Genomic DNA, 20,605 nt, shown 5'->3' on the forward strand with positions numbered 1-20,605 from the left:
AAGCAAAGGAAGAATAATGTCTGTAGATTCTTACTGTATGTAAATACTTCACAAGTTTCTGACTGTACGTTCTGAGAGTGACTCATTTTCTTCCATTGACAAATGAGGGCATTCTGGTTTAGAGAAATTAAATAATTTTCTCAAGATCACTCAGCTACTAAGTAATAAAGCCTAAAGCCCTTAGTGTGTCAGATTTTAATACACTATAAATACACTTTAAAAAAAAAAAAAAACTTTTTTGTTGTTGTTACTGGGGATGTAATTCAGTGAGACTTAACCTCCTGTCTCACTAAGTTGCTTGGAACCTCACTAAAGTGTTGAGGCTGACTTTGAACTTGTGATTCTCCTGCCTCAGCCTCCTGAGTCACTAGGATTACAAGCATGCACCACCATGCTGGGCTCTCCTTTCACCTTCTCAGTTATATAAGGGTGGGAGAGGCAACATTCATTATCCTATATAGCTTCTCTGTGGACAGAAAACTGTACCATATTTTCTTTCTTTTCCTTCCTTCTTCCCATTGTGCCTCCACGAGTTGCTTTTTCTTTCTCCATTTCTCTCCTTCCCTACCCCCTCTCCCTCTGTTTTCTCCTTTGTTTCTTCCATTATTCAAAAACATTCAATAAGCATATTCTATATGCCAGGAAATGTGCTGGAAATATATAGATAAGTAAGACATCTTTTTGCCATAGTAAAAACTCAAGGGAGAAGACATACATGCAAGAAAAAATTGTAATACCATGTCACCCTTACAGATCAGAGTTTCTCAGCCTCAGCATTATTGATGATTTATGCCAGATAATTCTTCATTGTAGGAAGCTAACCTGTGCAGTGTGTAGAATGTTGAGCAGCATTCCTGGCATCTACCCACTAAATGCCAGTAACTCCTCCACCTGAGTTATGCTAACCAAAAATGTCTCTAGACAGCACTAGCTGTCCTCTGGGAGGCAAAATCACCCCATTTTAAAAAATGTACACTCTGGTGAGAGTATAATGAAGGACTGAAAAAATTGTGCCCAGTAGAATGAGGGAAAACCTTAAAGAGATAATAACATTTGTGCCGGATAATTTACTGGCAGAGGAAAAGTGAGAGAAAGCATTCTAAGTCTGTCTTATGATCTGTAAAATTAGGGAGGAAAAGCACAGCTTATTTGAAGAACCAAATAGCCCACAATATTTGAATCTTAGAGTGCATGATAGACATTAGTGGCAGAACTAATCAAAAGGCTAGGTGGGGGCATGAGGAGGCATCACCTGTGCCTTTAGGCTATATAAATGGTTCCTCTTGAAGCACAGTTATATACACTGGTGCTTTGGCAAAGAGTTTGAACTATTATTCTGATATTGCTGAACTGAAGATGGTGGCCATTTTCTACCATGATTCTGGGATTTGCGGGAATTCAGGTCAGATGAAATAAAGTCAGTATGACACTGGACATCCCTAGTTACCCATCAAGCCATAGCTCCTTACACAGTAGCATTTCTGCCTTAGGCACTGCAGATTCAAAGCCTATCTCCTAAGACACAGGCTTATATAGCCCTCTCAACTTCTCCCACTATTTTTCATTTCTCTCCTCTGCTATGTTACAGCCAACCAGTCACATCTCTATAAAGTTACAGATTTCTAAAGTGGAAGTGTTAAAATTGATCAAAATGAAGAGAAGTATTTATTAAAAAGAAAAGTGATTCTGAAGCATTTTATCTGGGTGTTTTGGAATTTGACAAATATAAAGAGTGTTTTACTAGAGTACAAAGAATGACCCCTTGGCAGGCGAGACCTTGTGGAAGAAGTTAGGTCATGGGAGTGTGCCCTTGAAGGGGATATTGGCCTTTCCTGTCTTTCTTATTGACTTTGTGGCCACTATCAGGAATGCAACAACCTCCTTGCCTTGCATTCCCTGCCATGTTCTGCCTTGCTATAGGCCCAGAGGCAAGGAGGCCAAGCAACCATGGACTGGAAAACATGAGACAAAAGAAACCTTTCCAGGCTGGGTTGCAGTTCAGTGGTACAGCACTTGCCTAGCAAGTGTGAGGCACTGGGTTTGATTCTCAGCACCATATAAAAAAATAAATAAAGATACTGTGTCCATCTATAGCTAAAAATATCTTAAAAAAAAAAAAAAAGAAATCTTACCTCTTTTTAAGTTGATTATCTCAGGTATTTTGCCACAGTGATCAATCTGACTGATAAATCTCCCTTTAACCCTCAATGAAATATCACAGATATGTTCCAAAAATATTGTCAATACCTCAGCCATACTGATTTTGATGTTCAAGCCCATGCTCTTCCATATATTATCTGTTGGGAAATTACCTAACATCTCTGTGCCTGTTTTCCTCATTTTTTAAAAAATCTTACTTTTAATCAATTTATTTTTGGGGATGTGTATGTACACACACATACACACACACACACACGCACACACACATATGTATATATGTATGCACACACTAGAGATTGAACCAAGGGCTCTCTACCTCTGAGCTATGTCCTCAGCTCTTTTTACTTATTTTGAGACAAGGCCTCACTAAGTTATAGAGGACAGCATCAAGATTTGATCCTCCTGCTTCAATCTCCCAAGTAGCTTCTCATCTTTTAAATACCTATCTTATAGAGTTCTTATGATTATTAAATGAATTAACCTTTATAAGGTGAACAGAACAGTTTCTGGCATGTAAATCAGTTTTCAGTAAATGCTAGTATACTACTACTACTACTATATCATCATTATTATCACCATCATCATTTCTAGATGGTATATCCAGGAGGCAATTGAAAATGTAAGTCTTGAATTCAGGAGAAAATAATGATTATAGAGAGTAAGATTTAAGAGACACTTGTTGATTTAACCATTGAAACTGTGAAAGAAATACCTCAGGCAAAATGTAGAATAAAAAGCCTGTAGAATTAAAGATGAAATCTTGAGAGAGGTTTGCATTTAAGAAACAGGTGATGAAGAACACTTAGTAGCAAGAGTTGAGGAGACCAGAGAACCAGGCAAGAGTAGTACTGTAAAATCACTAGAAGTACCAAAACCTGCAAAAGTTAAATAAAAAGAAAACTTTAAAGTCACTACTAATGTTTAACTGAGTACTTTAATGAAATATTGTCTGCATTTAGTATTGTTTTTTATGTCTTCATATAAAACAAAAATTACTATAATTAACAGTGATGTTAGTTTATTTCAGGAGTTGTGATATACAAAGATGTTATATCTCATTATCCTTATAGCTGGAAAGAGCAATTACTTGAATTTGGGAAATAATAAAGAATTGATAGATTACCTGTATTTAAGTGAACATCGTAAACTAAGTGTGTTAATCTGATTTCTGTCACTGTGACAGAATACCTGAGATAAACAACTTAAGGGAGGAAAGGTTTATCTTGGCTCACAGATTCAGAGTGTTCAGTCCTTGGTTGCTTGACCATGATGCCTTGGACCTGTGCTGAGGCAGAACATCACGGTAGAGCAAAGCTGCTTATCTCATAGTCTCCAAGAAACAAAAAGAGGAAGGGGCTGGGATCCAATAACCCTTTTAAAGCCATCTCTCAGTGACCCAGCTTCCTTCTATTAGGCCCCATCTCCTAAAGGTTCTACCACCTCCCAGTAGCACTACAAGTTGGCAACCAAAACTTTAACACATGGGCCTTGGGAGGCATACTCCTGATGCAAGCTATAGCACCAAGTTAAAAGAAATGACAGAGTGATACTGTCTAGTTTGGGTCCCATTTATATGCTGGTTGCTTTAATCCCATTTGAATCTTTGCTTACACATAGTCTAAAATATGCCTGCTTGCTTGCTTCTCTTTGTATCCAAGGTTTGTTCTTTCTGAAGGCCCAATTTCTAGTACCATCTTATTCATGAAGCACTTTTTCAGAACCTTTTTAATCTCATTAAGGATATATTAGCACATGTTCTTAATTGAAAATATTATGTTTTCCCAGTGAACTTACAAAAGTTATCTGAATGTCTTAGTACTTGTTGTATCTGGCATAGAAACCCTGCTAACAATAGATGCTTAACAAGCATTTATTATTTTATTGAAGAAGTGTAGGATAAGATTTAGAAGGAATCAGATAGTATTCCTAGAAACACAGAGCCTAGCCTCATTGGCTTTTGAACAAATATTAAGAAAAAAAAAATCAGTCATGTATCCAGTCTGCTTTATATTTTTGATAAATTTCTATAGCAGATAAAACAAAGGCTATAAAATATTTTGTTTTATTTACTTTTAACAGATATAAAAATGAATAGCTTTATTGTATAAAGTGATTTTTATAATTCTATTTTAGGTGGGTAGGGATCCCTCAATTCACATATGGGATACAGAGACTATTAAACCATTGTCAATATTAAAGGGCTACCACCAATATGGTGTCTGTGCTGTTGATTTCTCAGGTAAGCCTGTTTTCTGTTTCAATAAGAATGATCCAAATGCAGAGGCAATATGTAGCATTTTAATCTGAATCAGTGTTACCCAAGCTTGTGATTTAGCAATGACCTTCACAATTTTTTTTCGAATATTCTAATTAAACACAATAGTGAAAGTACAGATTCACTGACTAGTGAATTTTTTAATTAGTATAATTTTAATATCCTTTAAACTTCACAGATTTCTCTTAAATTTTTTTTTTTTAAAATTTGCAGAACACTTAAAATCATCTCAGTTACACTAACGGTATGTGTCTCTCCTTTGGGCAAACCTTGATCTCATCTTAATGTTTTGTAGCTACAGAGTAAACTTTGAAAATGCTTAGGGTGAAAGGCTAAGAATGAAAGAGATGAGAACTGAAATATTTGTTTTATACATTTCTATTAAGTGATAATTTCAGACCATCTTAAAATTTCAGATCATGTTAGCACTTTTCAGTATGTTTAAACATTTAGCAACTAAAGATAGATCTATATTGAAAGCCAGGGTGTGGAGTAGGAAGAGGGAGGAAAATATCCTTAATAGAGAATTCTATATAAAGAAACATAAGCTTAGTGTTTTATGCTGTTCTAACTGAAGTGACAAGTTAACCATAAATGAGATTTGGGAGAAAATATATATATACTTGCAAGGATACTAATAGTCAAAAATCAAAATGAATGACAGATTAAGTGGATCAACAATAAAAATGCCACTGGTAGCATTGAGGAATTAATTAAGGTTTGCAAACGTGTGGCAAAATAGAAAGCATTTTCTTATAGTCTAAGCCTTATGACCTGTGTGTAAACACAACCTGTCAGCCTATTTCATTAGTCTTTTCTCTCAATGATTCATCTAATATTACTTGTTACTTAATAATAGTAACAACTAAAATAATTGATTTTCACTAAAAGCAGTCATACTAATGATGACAGTATATTGTTGTAACCTATGTGTTTTTCATTTAGCTTTTCGTAATTACTGGTTTCTTATAGTGAATTTGATGGATTAAATCTTTTCTTCCCCTCCTTTCTTAATTTTTTCTTTCCCTCTCATTTTTTTCCTGCAGATTTTGTTTTTGTTTTTAATTGACCGTAACAATTGTACATGATTATGGGCCATAGTGAGATGTTTTGATATATGTATACATTGTGTAATAATTATCTCAGGGTTTTTAACCTATTCATCACTTCTTACATTTATCATTTTCTCTTTCCCTTCCCCATCCCCACTGGATGGATGGATAAAGTTAATGAGGTCAAGTGAAATAAAAGTAGTGAAATTTACACGATTTAAGAAGTCATGGAGCTGAAGAAATAGCTCCTCTTGGAGAGCACTTGCCTAGCATGCACAAGGGCTGCGGTTCAAATCCCCAGCACCTCAGAGGAAAAAAAAAAAAAGTCATTATCTGCCTCCCCCACCACACACACACTTATAAATCCTGATTCTTTTTTATAACTGTATATATGCATGACTCACATTTTTTCAAATTTTAAATATAGTGCTGTGGCATATTCACTTTCTGTTGCTATAACAAAATACTTGGGTACTTAATAAAAAAGAAATTAATTTAGCTCACAGGTGGGCCCATTGGTTCTGCCTCTGGTGAGAGCCCCTTTGGCTGTATCACAACATGATGGATGGCATCATGGTGGGAATGAAAGCAAAAGAGAGAGATCACATGGTGAAATGGGAAGCCAGAGAGATTTGGGGTTGTGTTTGCTCTTTTATGACAACTCATTATCACGGAACTCACTCACTCTGAAAGACCAGCATTATTTCTTTCTGAGGGCAAAGCCCCCTATAACGTTTTCTTTCTTTCTTTCTTTCTTTCTTTCTTTTTTCTTTTTCTTTTTTTTTTTTTGGCGGTGCTGGGGATTGAACCCAGGGCCTTGTACTTGCGTCTGTAATGTTTTCCACCTCATGGTAGGCCCCAACTGTGAAAGGTTCTATCACCTCAGGACCACCACACTGAGGATCAAGCCTCTAGCACCCAAAACTTGTGGGGAAACAACACTCAAATGACAACATGTAGCTTTAGAATACATACCGAGTGTTTATCTTCTGAATGTAAATGGTCAATAAGTATATCTCTCTGATTGTCACAGCGGATGGGAAACGTTTGGCTTCAGTTGGAATAGATGATAGCCACACCATTGTGCTGTGGGACTGGAAGAAAGGAGAGAAACTTTCGATGGCAAGGTAAGGAAGTAACTTGATATGACATTGACAAAGTACTAGAATTATTTTGGAATTTAAAAAAACTTTTAATTAAAATAATTTTGAAATCAAGCAAATATGTAACTTTATTACTACCATCTTTTTTTACCTTTGAATAAATAATATCATGATAAAAGATAAACGATTTCATAGTTTCTTTATAGGCTTATTCCTTATGAGCCCACTTTTTAATGTAACTAAAATAAGGCATTGGAAATTGTTGTTCCCTCAATTATCCATTTACAGGTAGAATTAACTCTATATGATAGGCTATTTTATAGCAATCAGAGAACATAACAAAATGTTTAAGTGAAAAAAGATATACTTATGACAAAGAAGTTGTTAGGGTTTTTGTCTATTTTTCTTCATTCTAAATTTTTTCTTTTTTCTTTCATTTTTTTTTTTGCTTTGAAAGATGGCTATATTTATATACAAGATTAGAATTTATCACACAGTATGAAATAATTGATACCTATTAAGCCCTTAAAAATTAACAATACAGCAGAAATCATGCCTTAGTTATAGCAAAAATATAAAAGATGTTCAAGCTAATAGTTTAAAGATTTCAGTTATAAATGGAAAACAAAGTGTGATTAATGAAGTTTAAATATATAATTCAGCCATTAATTTTTATCTCATTTCCAAGTTTCAAATTGGTAATAGGATTATCATAATATGATTATTGAAACAATTACAAGTCAAAAACTATTATAATTATTAAAATATAATATTAAAATATCACTAATATATAATGAAGTAATTATTTTGTATATAACAAAAATATAGTGATTATTTTTAAAATTTTGGGTATACTAAATATTATGCTTATCAATAAAAGTAGTTTTTCCTTTTTCTTATAATAGCAGTTTCTTATACAGATGTAAATTAATTTTACTTACCCTACTGATTTCAAAAGATTTTATATCTCAAAATAGATATGTAACAACTTAAAATCTATACTCAAAGGACCTTCTTATAGTTATGGTAATAGCATTTATTTTAATACCTATTCATAATGTTGTAAAAGCAAGCCTCAAGCATGACTTTCTCATGTTAGGTAGAAATCTGCTGAAAATAATGTAAGGTTGTGGAGTTTTTTGTTTGTTCATTCTAAATTTTTTACAGTAAATATGTCTTATTTTTTTATTTTTAATTTTTTTATTATAAAGAATCAGAATAATTCCCATGAAGAAACCTAAGTTCCTAAGATGAAAATTAGAATTGTTTTACTAAAATTATATAATTTACAATAGAAAATTCATTTATCTTTTATAACATTCTTTTAAAAATACAAATAAAGTACACAGGTTGGATAAATATACAGTATGTTACTATTTGCACTAAAAACAAGTTGTACAAAATTAAAATAAATACTTTATGCCCCAAATATATTTATAACATGTCCAGGAATATTAACAGTATATTCTTATTTTGTATAAAAGTCAGGAACTTTGCTACTACACAGACAGAATCATCAAGAACTTTTATCCTTTTCTTCTCAAATGTGAAAGCTAATTCTTTTTTTCTTTGAATTATTATACTAACTTCAAACTAGTCCTAAAAGAATATTTATTTGTTCATTTTAGATATACATGACAGTAGAGTGTATTTTGACATATTATACATACGTAGAATACAACTTACTCTAATTAGGATCCCATTCTCGTGGTTGTACATGATATGGAGTTTCACTGGTGGTGTATCCATATAGAACATATCTTGTTTTTACAATAAAAAATATAAACAATGCCTTGAAGAAAAATAGTCAACAGTATCAGAAGACAACTTTTTAAATTCCCTATTCCTTAAAGTGAGATATTAAAGCACTTTAAACTATAGTTAAATGCTTTTTGCAGAGTCTATAAATAATGCCCAAGCAAATGATAGTTTCAGAGGAACTTAGTAGTTGGAAAAATTATATTAAATTTTAATGAAATATTTAAATTCTTTAATTCATTAATGCCACAGCTGCCTTCCTCACACATGACAGTAGATATCTTAGGTGCTATTTAAAAGAAATTTTCACTATTTTTATCTTTGACAGTCTGTTGAACACAGTTGACATATTAAAATAATGACAAAGCCAAGTACAGTGGCACATGTAATGTGATTCCAGCTACTTGGAAACCAGCCAGATCAACTTAGTGAGATCCTGTCTCAAAATAAAAAATAAAAAGAGCTGGGATGTAGCTCTATGGTACAGCACCCCCCTGGGTTCAGTTCATAGTACTACAAAAAAAAAAAAAAAAAAGAGAGAGAGAGATACAAAAAAAGTGAATGTACAAATGTATGTCTTCACAGCCCAAACCCAGAAGATAAGTGGGAAATAGACATTCAGTAAATTGAGAAATAAAGGTAGAGTATGGCTCAGGCAAAAGATTGTTATAGGATAGGTTTATCTGTAGAGCTAAAACATTTTGCATTTATTTCAGAGGAAGTAAAGATAAGATTTTTGTTGTTAAGATGAACCCCTATGTGCCTGATAAACTAATTACAGCTGGAATTAAACACATGAAATTTTGGCGTCGAGCAGGTAAGGAAGTGTTTCTTTTTACTTCTTTGAAATTTAAGAAATTGTTACTTTTAAAAGTAATTTAGCTAAGTACAGTGTGGCATCCTGACTGGATTCTGGACAAAAAAGGGACATAGGTAGAAAAACTGGTGAAATCTGAATGAAACCTAGGGTTCAGTTAATAGTAATATATCAAAAGTGATGGTTTCTTAGTTTTGACAGAGGAATTATGATAACAGAAGATGTTAACATTTGAGGAAACTGGATGGAGGCGTATATGGGAACACTATGTTATCTGCATCTTTTTTGGAAATCTAAAATTATCCAAGATAAATTTATTTTTGAGTGACTTACTGTTGTCTTGGTGCATTTTAAACAGATGTATTTATGTAATATTCATATTTGCAAAAAAATTTAATGTATGAGATTAATCAATTGGTGTCCAGATTCCTTCCATTAAAAGACATGATTTATAGTCTAAAAATGAAAAATTGTGTAAAAATTTTTCTGTTGCTATAGAAATGAAATGTTTTTACTTTAGTCATTTGTAACTATAAACTACAAATATAGATGTTCACATTTTAAAATAAAAAATATTGTTTCTTTTCTAGATAGAATGAATATATTTATAAGTCCCAACAATGTCACATTTGAAGTCTCAATGAATTTAAATCTTTCATAGAAAATGTGTAAATGTAAGAGGAAGTGAGGCATAGGAAAGAATAGGTTTAGTGAAGACATTTCCCAAGTTCAAGTAACTTTGAAGTTGTATTCTACATAGGAAATGAATTGATTCTTTTGGCTTGGATTTAATGTTTTATCACAGATTCACCAGATCATAGTGTGTGCATTTCAAAGGAAAATGTATTTTCACATTTATAATTTCATTCCCATATGACTGTAAACAAAATTTTAATTTGGACTTTTTAGTTCCTTGAAATTGCAAATAATACTTAGCATTTCTCTTAAAAACAAAAACTGTGAATTTGTTATTTTAAAGAAAGTAAATAACCTTAAAATGAAAAGATATGTAATTGAGTAACTTTCTTCCTTAAGTTTGATTAGACATATAGTGACCTGAACTTGAACCTGAACCATACAAGGATATATGTTAAGGCTTTGGTGCACATTTCAACCTTTATATTTTTAGAGCTCTGATCCATGGAGTTCACTAGCCAAGTGGAAAATTAGTACTTATTATATTAATCTCTATGCATAATTTTATGTAACTTAAGTTGAAGGAGATGAATTAGACCTGAGGCTAAAATGGGGTCTCTCTTGCCACTTATCCTAAATTTAGACTGGGAATTCCAAGTTATGAACTTTTAGTTTCTCCCTAAAGTGTTTGAACTCCATTCCATGGGAGACAGGGACAGGGAACCACTGAAAGTTTTTGAGTGTAATGATATGGACTTGTGCAGTAGGAACTTGTTATATTATATGTATCAGAAAACCTAACCATCAGTTATCTAAACCAGGAGTAGGCAAACTTTCTATAAATATTTTAGGTTCTTCAGGTCAAAGGACAAAAATGAAAAATATTAGTAGGTACTTAGAGAACAAGAGAGAAAATTGTCCTGTCCTGATTACCGTTTGTTCCCAATTTCTATTAATTGGAAACATATTCTCTAAAACTGAACTATTGTAGGAAATGAGCCTAGCAGATTGGGATATGATGTTAGTCAGCTTTTTGTTACAGTGACCAAAATACTAGATGAAAACAACTCAAAGGAGGAAAAGCTTATTTTAGCTCACAGTTTCAGAGGCCTTAGTCCATGGTTGGCCAACTTTATTGCTGTGGACTTGAGGAGAGGCAGAACATCTAGTGGAAGGATAAGGCAGAGGAAATTTGCTCAAGTCATGGAAACCTGGGAGCAGAGGGAGATAAGGGGCTGGAGAGAAGATAAACCCTTGCAGGGCACCCTTCCAGTGACATACTTCCTCCAACTGGGTCCTACCTCTTAGTAGTCCATTCAGCTGTCAGTGCATTAATCTGTTTGATGAAGTCAGAGTCCTTATAATCTAATTGTTGCTTGAAAGTCTCACTTGTGAAACCTGCAGCCCTGGACACTATACTTCTAATGTGAGCTTTTAGAGACATTCCGGATTCAAACTGTAACAGGTGGAGAGGATATCCATGGTCATTTTCACTCTGAAGCTGTGTGTCCCAGTCATGCCTGGATACCAGTGTATCCTCCTTCTGAGAGCCTGACTTTCTGAATTTGGGCATCTGACCAAAGATAGGGGAAACTGCTGGACTGATTCCACTGCTAGGTGCTTAGCAGTTGCCATTAGCAGAATCCCCAGCTTATAGTTAGTGACCAGATCAGGCTTTGGGCAGCCGTTAGTGGTAGCTGCAAATCAGACAGGCTTTCTGTGGCTCTAGTGCTATCCTGCTCCAATGGTCTTTATATAAAATAGGTGGCCACAAGATTTGGCCCAGACCCCATCCTCAACAGATAGTCTACACTGTAATGAAATCCAGTGCCTCTACTTGTGTACAAGATTCCTTCTCCTCTCATCTACCCAAGGACACCACTCCAGTTCTTCTCTTTCTCTCCTGCATCACTTATTCCACTCCCTTTCTGACTTTCCCTTCAGCATATAAGTGTGGTATTATTTCCTCACCCTTTTTTTTTTGTGTGTGTGGTACTGGGGATTGAACCCAGGGATACTTAACCACTGAGCAACATCCCCAACCCTTTTTATTTTTTATTTTGAGACAGGGTTTTGCTAAGTTGCTGAGTATGGGGGTTTCAGCCACGTCCAGTGTGGATGAAGGAAGGGTTAGGGGAAGGTCGGAGGACAGAGCTGGCAATAAATCAATTAATTACCAATAAACGGATCTAATCAATAAACACACAAGAGCCAATACTTATTCAAAAGGAATGGGGTGCGTTGGATCAGACCATGCCAGATCTGGTCTCGAACAAGATGGAGAACCCCACCTTCACCTTTATTTATAGTCACACAGGTAAAGGGGCCCAGACCAGGAGGGGTTTCTTCTGTGAGGAACAGGATTGGGTGGAGTTAGGGAAGCCATTTGCTTAGAGTACTAGCATATTATTTAGACAGTAAACTACTCCCATACAGGGCCACCTACTTCTAAGCTATCTGAAATAGTCTCCCATGACCACCAGTTCCTAGGAGTCAGACCTCTGTATCCCATGGCTCAGCCAAGTCTGATTCTGCTAGGTATGGATGGCTCCCCACAACTGAGGATCTTGCTAAATTGCTGAGACTAGTCTGAAACTTGCAATCTTCCTGCCTCGGCCTCCCAGGTTGCTAGGATTATAGGTGTGTGCCACTATGCCCAGCCATTTCTTCATCTTGAATGAGTAAAACCGAAACCTTTCAATTCTATCCTCCAGTTGCTAATCAGTCTCTTCTTTCTTGTGTACTGAAGCATCTCCAAATAGTTATATGCTTTCACTCGACAATTTCTCCTCTTTCTCTTGAGAGAAGTCTAACCTTTTTCACTCTACCTAATTGCTCTTGAAGTGTCACTGATGACTCTGCTAGCTGGTCTTCTGAATACATTCAGAATCTGACCACTTTTCATCTTCTAGGTTACCACCCTGTTGGTCCTTGCTTCCATTATCATTTTGTCAGGTGATTGAAAGAGACTTCTGACTTTTTTATTCCTCTTACCTTTCAATCTGTTCTCAACCCAGAAGTCAAAATAAATCTTTTATTAAGTCATATGCCAGATCTTATCATTCCACTACTCAAATATTTTTCATCCCACCTAGAGTGAAAGCTATAACCTTACAGTGGCCTGCAGTACACCTTCTGACCCATCTCCTAGTACTTTTCTCTTACTTTTTTTGCTACTCTCCATTTGTCTCACTGATTGATCCTCAAAGATTCCAGTCACATTCTTGCTTTGGGACCTTTTCACCTGATGCTCCCTCTGCCTAGAATACTATGCTAACTTGGCTTGCTCTTGCCACCTCCTTTGTTATTTATTCAGATACCACCATTTTGGTAAGGCTTTCCCTTCACCACCTTACAATGGACTCCTCAGACTTCTTGTATCCTTTTTAGGTTTGCATTTTTTCCAGAGCACCCATCATTACCTAACATAGTGTACATTGTAGTGAATTGTCATATTTATCAACTGCCACTATAAATCTCTAAAAATTAGAGAATTTTGTTGTTTTGTTCTTAGCTCTACTTCCAGTACCTTGAATAGTGTATGGCATGTGTATGTCTTCTGTAAATGAATGAATGAGTTCAGTTGGGAAAAGTGATGAATGACAAATAAAAATATGAAAATATGATCAAATCATTAATGTTAACAAATGTAAATTGAAACTACAATAAAGTTAACTCGATATTTCACATTCCATTGTCTGACAATACTCAGTGTTTCTAAATGTGGAAAACAAGAGGAACTCTTCACTGTTAATGGAAGTGGAAGTTGGTATATTGACTTGGGAGAAAAACTTGGGAAGAAGAGTTGGTCCTACTCTTATTTACCTACTGTTCCTTTTGCACATTATTCTGTGACTACTACTAGCAACTCTTTGCTTGTATAGAAGAGGTCCTCATAAGAATGTTTAAAACAGATTTGTTTTCAATAGCAAAAATGAGAAGTAACTTAAATACTCATTAATAAAAAGTGAATAAACTGTGGAATGTTTATATAATGAAATGATACATAGTTATGAAAATGTTTTGTAGAAGTACAAATCAACATTATAAAATTTGATAAATCATTGTTGAATGAAGCAAGTTGCAAAAGAAAACATATAAGATAATTATAGAAAATTTTGAAATGTGAAAAATAATATGACATATTGCTTAAGAATTAATAAATATGTAATAAGCTATTTATAAAGGTAGGAGAATGATCAACTCTATTCAGAATAGTAGAATGTGAGGAAGATATATAGGATTGGCATGACATGTCACTTGTTTTGGTATATGTGTATTTTGGTAGTGGATATTCAGGTGTTCATTGTGTTGGTTTTAAAAATACCTTGTGTATTCTTAAATATGTAAGACTAGGAATTTTGGAAACCATTATCAAAAATGCTGAAGACTGATTAAAACTGACTTAAGCCATGTCTTTTTTTTTGGTGGGGAGTACTGGGGATTGAACTCAGGAGCACTCGACCACTGAACCACACCCAGCCCTATTTTGTATTTTATTTAGAAACAGGGTCTCACTGAGGTACTTAGCACCTTGCTTTTGCCACAGCTGGCTTTGAACTCACAATCCTGTCTCAGTCTCCCAAGTTGCTGGGATTACACTGTGTGCTATGGCCTAAAATACACCATGCAAGGTGGCATGCAGATTTTCTTTTTAATTCTTCTTACTGTTAACATGCCTTTCTACTCAAACAACAATAGTAGAAAAGAAACTGTACTTTATAATTGTGTGCATTTTGAAAGTGGTACTTTTGTAATATTTTTATGAACCAGGGGGAGGATTGATTGGAAGAAAAGGCTACATAGGCACATTGGGGAAAAATGACACAATGATGTGTGCAGTGTATGGATGGACTGAAGAGATGGCTTTTTCTGGAACATCCACAGGAGATGTGTGTATCTGGAGAGATGTCTTCCTTGTAAAAACAGTTAAAGCACATGATGGGCCTGTGTTCAGCATGCATGCACTGGAAAAAGTAAGTAACCTAAAGAGATTTCAAATTAAACACAATCTGATCATGGCATATAGAGCATTTTCAGAAGTATGGGAACACTGCTGTTCTTGTCTGGGCTACCCAGTTGTAGTCTGAGGATCAGATTGATATAGGTCAACAACTTGAAAAAAGAAGTTTAACTTAATATTTATCAAGCCCTTTCTAGGTGTCAGAAATTATTTTACATATAATCACCATATCCTATCAGGTGGATACCTTTATTATCCCTTCTTTGTAAAGATTGAAGTTAAAAAGACTCGAGGAGAATATTTATAACTTGCTGAAATTGGTAGATCTAACTGACAGTTCCAAATTAGAAACTGTGTTTTTAGTATCCTATATGAAAAGTAGAATGTTTACTGTCATTGTAAATATTTTTACAGATTTAGTGTCAGTTTTTTAAAAGCTGTTGTGGATTGTTACCTAATTTCTTTTATTTTCAAGCTATAACTTTTGGCTATAGTTTTTCCTCTAGAGTTTTCCAATATGAAGAAGGCTATTTTTTAATATATTTAAATCTTCAATAATTTGAACATCTTATTTTCATAGGGATTTGTAACTGGAGGAAAAGATGGTGTAGTAGCTCTTTGGGATGACTCCTTTGAAAGATGTCTCAAGACCTATGCTATAAAAAGAGCTGCTTTGGCCCCAGGATCCAAAGGTGATTTGAGATTTAGTTTATTTTGTAGATAAAGAAATCATTTGTTCATTAATATGCTTGATCACTGAGGTGGAACACATGGAATATATATTTTCCTTTTTTATTTGATGGGCATCAGATTTAAATGGGACTTACTTGATACCAGACTCATTGCTGTTTTTTCAAAAATTATTTTATGTGATACATGTAATAAAATATTAACCAAATATAATTTTATCATTAATTTTTAATATTTTTAAATTTTCAAAGACAATTTCCATGTGAGCATCATATTTATCATCAGCCAGGAACTTGTTTTCTACCTTGGCTTTTTTTTCATCATGGTTTTTTGTTGACCTGCCACTTTACCTCATAGGCCCTTCTTCCCTTTGCCTTTGCTTTCAATGCATTCCTTCCTTTAAGGCACTGTGCCACACTATGTCTGACCTCCAGACTTTCTGCATATTATTTTTGCCTAGAATTTATTTTGCTTCCCTCTTCTTCCCTCCGTTTACCTAATTACATGCTCATTTTTCAAACCTCAAACACTATTTCTTCTAGGATGACTCCCTTATCCTCGCCTCCCCACAAAAAGGTGAAATTTCCTTGCTGTATGTTCTTTTTTGAATATGTTCCTAACGGTCTGTTTTCCTCTCTGTATGCTATTAAATGCAGGAGTTGGGTCTGTTGTGTTTACTAATATATCACTGAAGCCTCTATGTAGAACACAGTAGACATAAAGGAATATATCTTACATTGAATTAAAATTGCCAATCAGAATATTGTAAGTGTTCTAAGAGGGGCAGGAGATAGATGAGGAGGGGCTAACACAAGAAGTAAAGGAATAGTTATTAGGGACTAGGGTGTAATTCATTGATGGAACACTGACCTAGCATATGTGGAATGCTGGATTCAATCTCCAGTACATTAAAACAACAACAAAAACAATGAAATTCTACTATATATGTGTACTTATTTTAAACTAATAAATTGATCACAGGAACTACAGTGCATTATTAGAATTCTTATATAGAAGAAATCAACCTTGTATGAGTTCACTATCAGAATAAGTGTCATAATACATCTTTTTATTAATAACTTCATACATATAAGAACATCTCCTTTTAACATTTCAGGTCTTCTCTTGGAAGATAACCCATCTATACGTGCCATATCATTAGGACATGGTCATATTTTAGTTGGCACAAAGAATGGTGAAATACTAGAAGTGGATAAAAGTGGCCCAGTAACACTTCTGGTCCAGGTACTTTTAAGTGCTAACATGCTTTTTTCTCTTTGCATACAATTTATTCTTTCAGTACATAAGAAAAGTTGACAGTGGTGAAAAATAATGTTAATTAGGGAAATACTTTTTAATATATAAAGAAAAAATTTTAATTTGGTTATCACTAAATAACCAGGTATGAGTAAATAAATATTCATATTCTCATATAGAATAATTGCCAATATTTTGAGTTAATTCTTACCACAAATCAATAGAAAAACTGGTTGTAAAAAATTTATCCCAGCTCATTTATTTCACATTTATCTATTTGAAGTAGTTTGTTGAACATAAGTCAGTTGTTTTTCTGTGAAGCTCTTTAGTTAAGTCATTCTTATGTTTTTAACTTACAAAAAAATGAGTGTATGACTATATGCTAAAATTTTATTACTGAAAACATTTATTAGTGAAAATATGTCAATAATAACACAGAAACCCAGAAATGTAAAAATTTGTGTTGTAGAAATATAAACATATACCAGCAACAGCTGTTGGCCATATGGCCCTTAACATTTCCATCAAAAGTGGCATATTAGATTTTTACATGAACATTTTTTCAGTGTATTGTATTTTTCTGAAAAGTAGGGAGGGAAGTAGATCAATAATATAAAACATAGTAAATGAGGTTGGATCTATCCTGATGAAAAATTGTCCTTATGAAATTCTGTATAGTAATACCAAACTTCGGTTTGCCTTTTACCCTGAAAAAGAATTATTTTCTTTCTTAATACAGACTTTTTTCTCTTCTAACCCCCACTTCACTCCTTTTAAGACACCAAAAAGTCCACATAGATGAGAACACTGCACATCCTTTAATGCTTTATTATATTATTAATGTGATATATTGAATAAGTATGCAAATGACAAAACATTAAATTACTGATATCTTACTCAATTTCAGTTGTATAATATGCCTTTGAAATTAAAAAATGATGGAGTCGTAGTGTTTAATGTGTTTATGATGTCTTGGGAAATATTAGCACAAGAACCTTCTTATGAATGAATTCAGAGATGGAGTTTTAAAACCACAATTTCATAATTGAGAGGAAAAAATGTAGCAGTCATAAATGACATTTATTAAGATAAATATTTTAGGCAAGATAAAATTAGCAGAGTTTATTTGAGCATTAAAATATTCATGAATTGGGCAGCACTCAAAACCAGAAGAGGTTCAGCAGGATCTGCTGCAGAAGCACAGGCAGTGAGCTGTTATAGACTGAATGTGGACAACAAAGATCTAGTTGATTTGCTGAGTTGGAAAGCCTTAATTAGAGATTAGTTGGCTATTTCTGATTGGTAAGGTATCTAATTTCATTTTATTATTTACATTGGGCTTTGGTTATCTTACATAGGGACCTAAAGCACTGGAGCTATACCACCCTAATGGCCTCCCAATTAAAATTGTTTCTAATACATCAGTGTGTGTGTGGGGGGGGGGGTTGCTGGGAATTAAACTCAGGGCCTCACACATGCTAAACATGTACTCTAACCACTGAGCTACACACCCAACCAATTCTATTATTTTTGGTATTCATTATAAATTTAAGATTTCAGTGTTTTTTTTTATTTTGATATCAGGATCAAAGCAAAATACCACATGTTAACATTTTTGTCCAATATGGGTAAAACCTTAACCAATTCAGTAAAGTAAATCAACGAAGGGTGTAACTGCTAGAAATAAATGGACAATGGTGGTATTTTTAGATATCACAACCTTGTATATTGAGAATAAACTGAAAAATTGTTAGAAATAATTAAGTCCTATAATGCAGAATCAGCATATAAAAGTCAATAGTATTTCTTTTCTATGTGGTACCAATAACAGGTTAGAAAATATGACATAAAGCATGCTATTCACACAAAACAACTATACAATAACCCAGAATTTTGTAGTTAAAAATAAATAAAGATACCACAATGATTGTAGCAGCATTGTCTGTGGATCAGTTTAGTGATTCGTCCTAACAGGATTAAGTCTTCCTACCTATGAATATGGGATAGCTCTCTATTTCACTCTTTTCTTTTTTTCAGCAGTGTTTTGTGGTTTGCAGTGTGTAAGACTTAATACCTATTTGGTTAAATTTATTGCTAAGTATTTTATTACTTGTTATACTGTTATACAGTTCTTTTTAATTTTGTTTTCAGATTGTCAACTGCTAGTGTAGAGAAATACAGTTGATTTTGTACATATCCTATATTAGGATCTTATATCAAATAACCTTGTTGACCTCATTTATTATAATAGTTTAATAGTGAATTCTTTAGGATTTTCTATGTATAAGATCATGTCATCTGTAAGTAGAGATAGTTTTATTTCCTCATATTCAATCCGATTGCCTCTTATTTCTTTTTCTTGCCCTATTGTCCTGGCTAAAGCTTTCAGTACAATGTTAAATGTAAGTGGTGATAAAAGACATCTTTACCTTGTTCCTAATCTTAGGGGAAAATAATTCAGCTTTTCGCCATTAGGCATAATGTAACCATGGCTTTTTCATAGATTCTCTATACTAGGTTGAGAAATTACCTTTTTATTCCTTGTTTTTATCATGGGTAGGGAGGGATTTATCTTACACTTTTTCTGTGTCTAAGATGATATGGTTTTTGTTTTTCATTCTATTAATGTGATATCGTAATTGATTTTTGAATGTGGCAAACTTGCATTCCTAGTTGTGTATAAATCTTTTCGTATGTTCGATTCGGTTTGCTAGTATTTTTTAGAGAATTTTAGAATTCTCCTTGATAAGGAATATTAGTCTGTAGATTTCTTGTGATGTCTTTGATTTTGGTATCAAAGTGATATGGCTTTGTTGTGGGAAGTATTTCCTGCACTTTGTCTCTTGCCTTGACCACACTCAACTATTAAACTCCTTTAATTACTGACTGACTGCAGTATTGTTTTCGACACTTTCTTGGACTATAAATTGCTCCACAGACTAAATCAAATTCAGGCTCCCATGAAGGGACATTTCCCTAGGTTGGTAGTGACTGCAGTCAAGATTCTCCCACCTACTTCTGAGATTCTCTGGTTCCTCTGGACAAACTAGCTGGTCTATACTTTAGATTCATATTCATATGAATCCAAAAATCTCCTGCTTACCTTTCATCACAACCTCCACTGTTTTTTTGGTTGATTCTGTTGTTGTTGTTCTAGAAGTTGAACCCATGACCTAACACATGCGAGGCTCTACCATTTTGCTACATCCCCTGTCCTTTTTATTTTGAAACAGGTTCTCACTAAGTTACCCAGGCTGGCCTTGAACTTGCCATTCCTCCTAACTTAGCCTCCTGAGTAGCTGGGATCACAGGCATACACCAGCACTCCCATCCCTTCACTGTTTTTTATTTATTTATTTATTTATTTATTTATTTTGATTCATTGTACACAAATGGGGTAAAATGTTGTTTCTCTGGTTGTACATGAAGTAGAGTCACACCATTTGTGTGATCATACATGTGCGTAGGGTAATGATATTTGTCTCATTCTGTTATTTTTCCTTCCCCCCACCTCCTCCCCACCCCTCTTTTTCCTCTGTACAATCCATCCTTCCTCCACTCTTGCCTTCCTCCCACCCTTGTTATATATCATCATCCAATTATCAGAGAGATCATTCAGCCTTTGGGTTTTTTGGGGATTGGCTCATCTTGCTTAGCATGGTATTCTTCAACTGCATCCATTTACCTGCAAATGCCATAATTTTATTCTTCTTTATGGCTGAGTACTATTCCACTGTGTATATATACCACAGTTTCTTTATCTATTCATCAATTGAAGGGCATCTAGGTAGGTTCCAAAGTCTGGGACCAGATGGATTCTCAGCCAAGTTCTGCAAGACCTTCACTATTTTTGAAAGCACTCCTAGTCATTAACTTCTCTCCACTTTGTTGCAA

At 34.2% G+C, this 20,605-nt stretch overlaps 1 protein-coding gene across 13 annotated transcripts in view; it reads left to right on the forward strand.

Moving 5' to 3' along the window:
• Positions 1-20,605, forward strand: part of EML5 (EMAP like 5) — a 160,562-nt gene that overhangs the window by 66,154 nt on the left and 73,803 nt on the right. For 12 of the 13 annotated variants that reach the window (XR_013762173.1, XM_079129244.1, XM_079129249.1 and 9 more), the window contains 6 exons: positions 4,294-4,399; positions 6,521-6,614; positions 9,065-9,165; positions 14,575-14,777; positions 15,345-15,456; positions 16,572-16,699. Coding sequence is in view for 12 of the 13 variants with exons in the window: in XM_079129244.1 (XP_078985370.1) it covers positions 4,294-4,399; positions 6,521-6,614; positions 9,065-9,165; positions 14,575-14,777; positions 15,345-15,456; positions 16,572-16,699 (744 nt within the window). In the remaining variant the exon portion in view is untranslated. The remainder of the gene's footprint in view (positions 1-4,293; positions 4,400-6,520; positions 6,615-9,064; positions 9,166-14,574; positions 14,778-15,344; positions 15,457-16,571; positions 16,700-20,605) is intronic. The other variant, XM_079129251.1, reaches the window with a different exon arrangement.

The sequence above is a fragment of the Sciurus vulgaris genome (genome assembly GCF_902686455.1).
Source record: "Sciurus vulgaris genome assembly, chromosome: 2".
NCBI classification, from domain to species: Eukaryota; Metazoa; Chordata; class Mammalia; order Rodentia; family Sciuridae; genus Sciurus; species Sciurus vulgaris.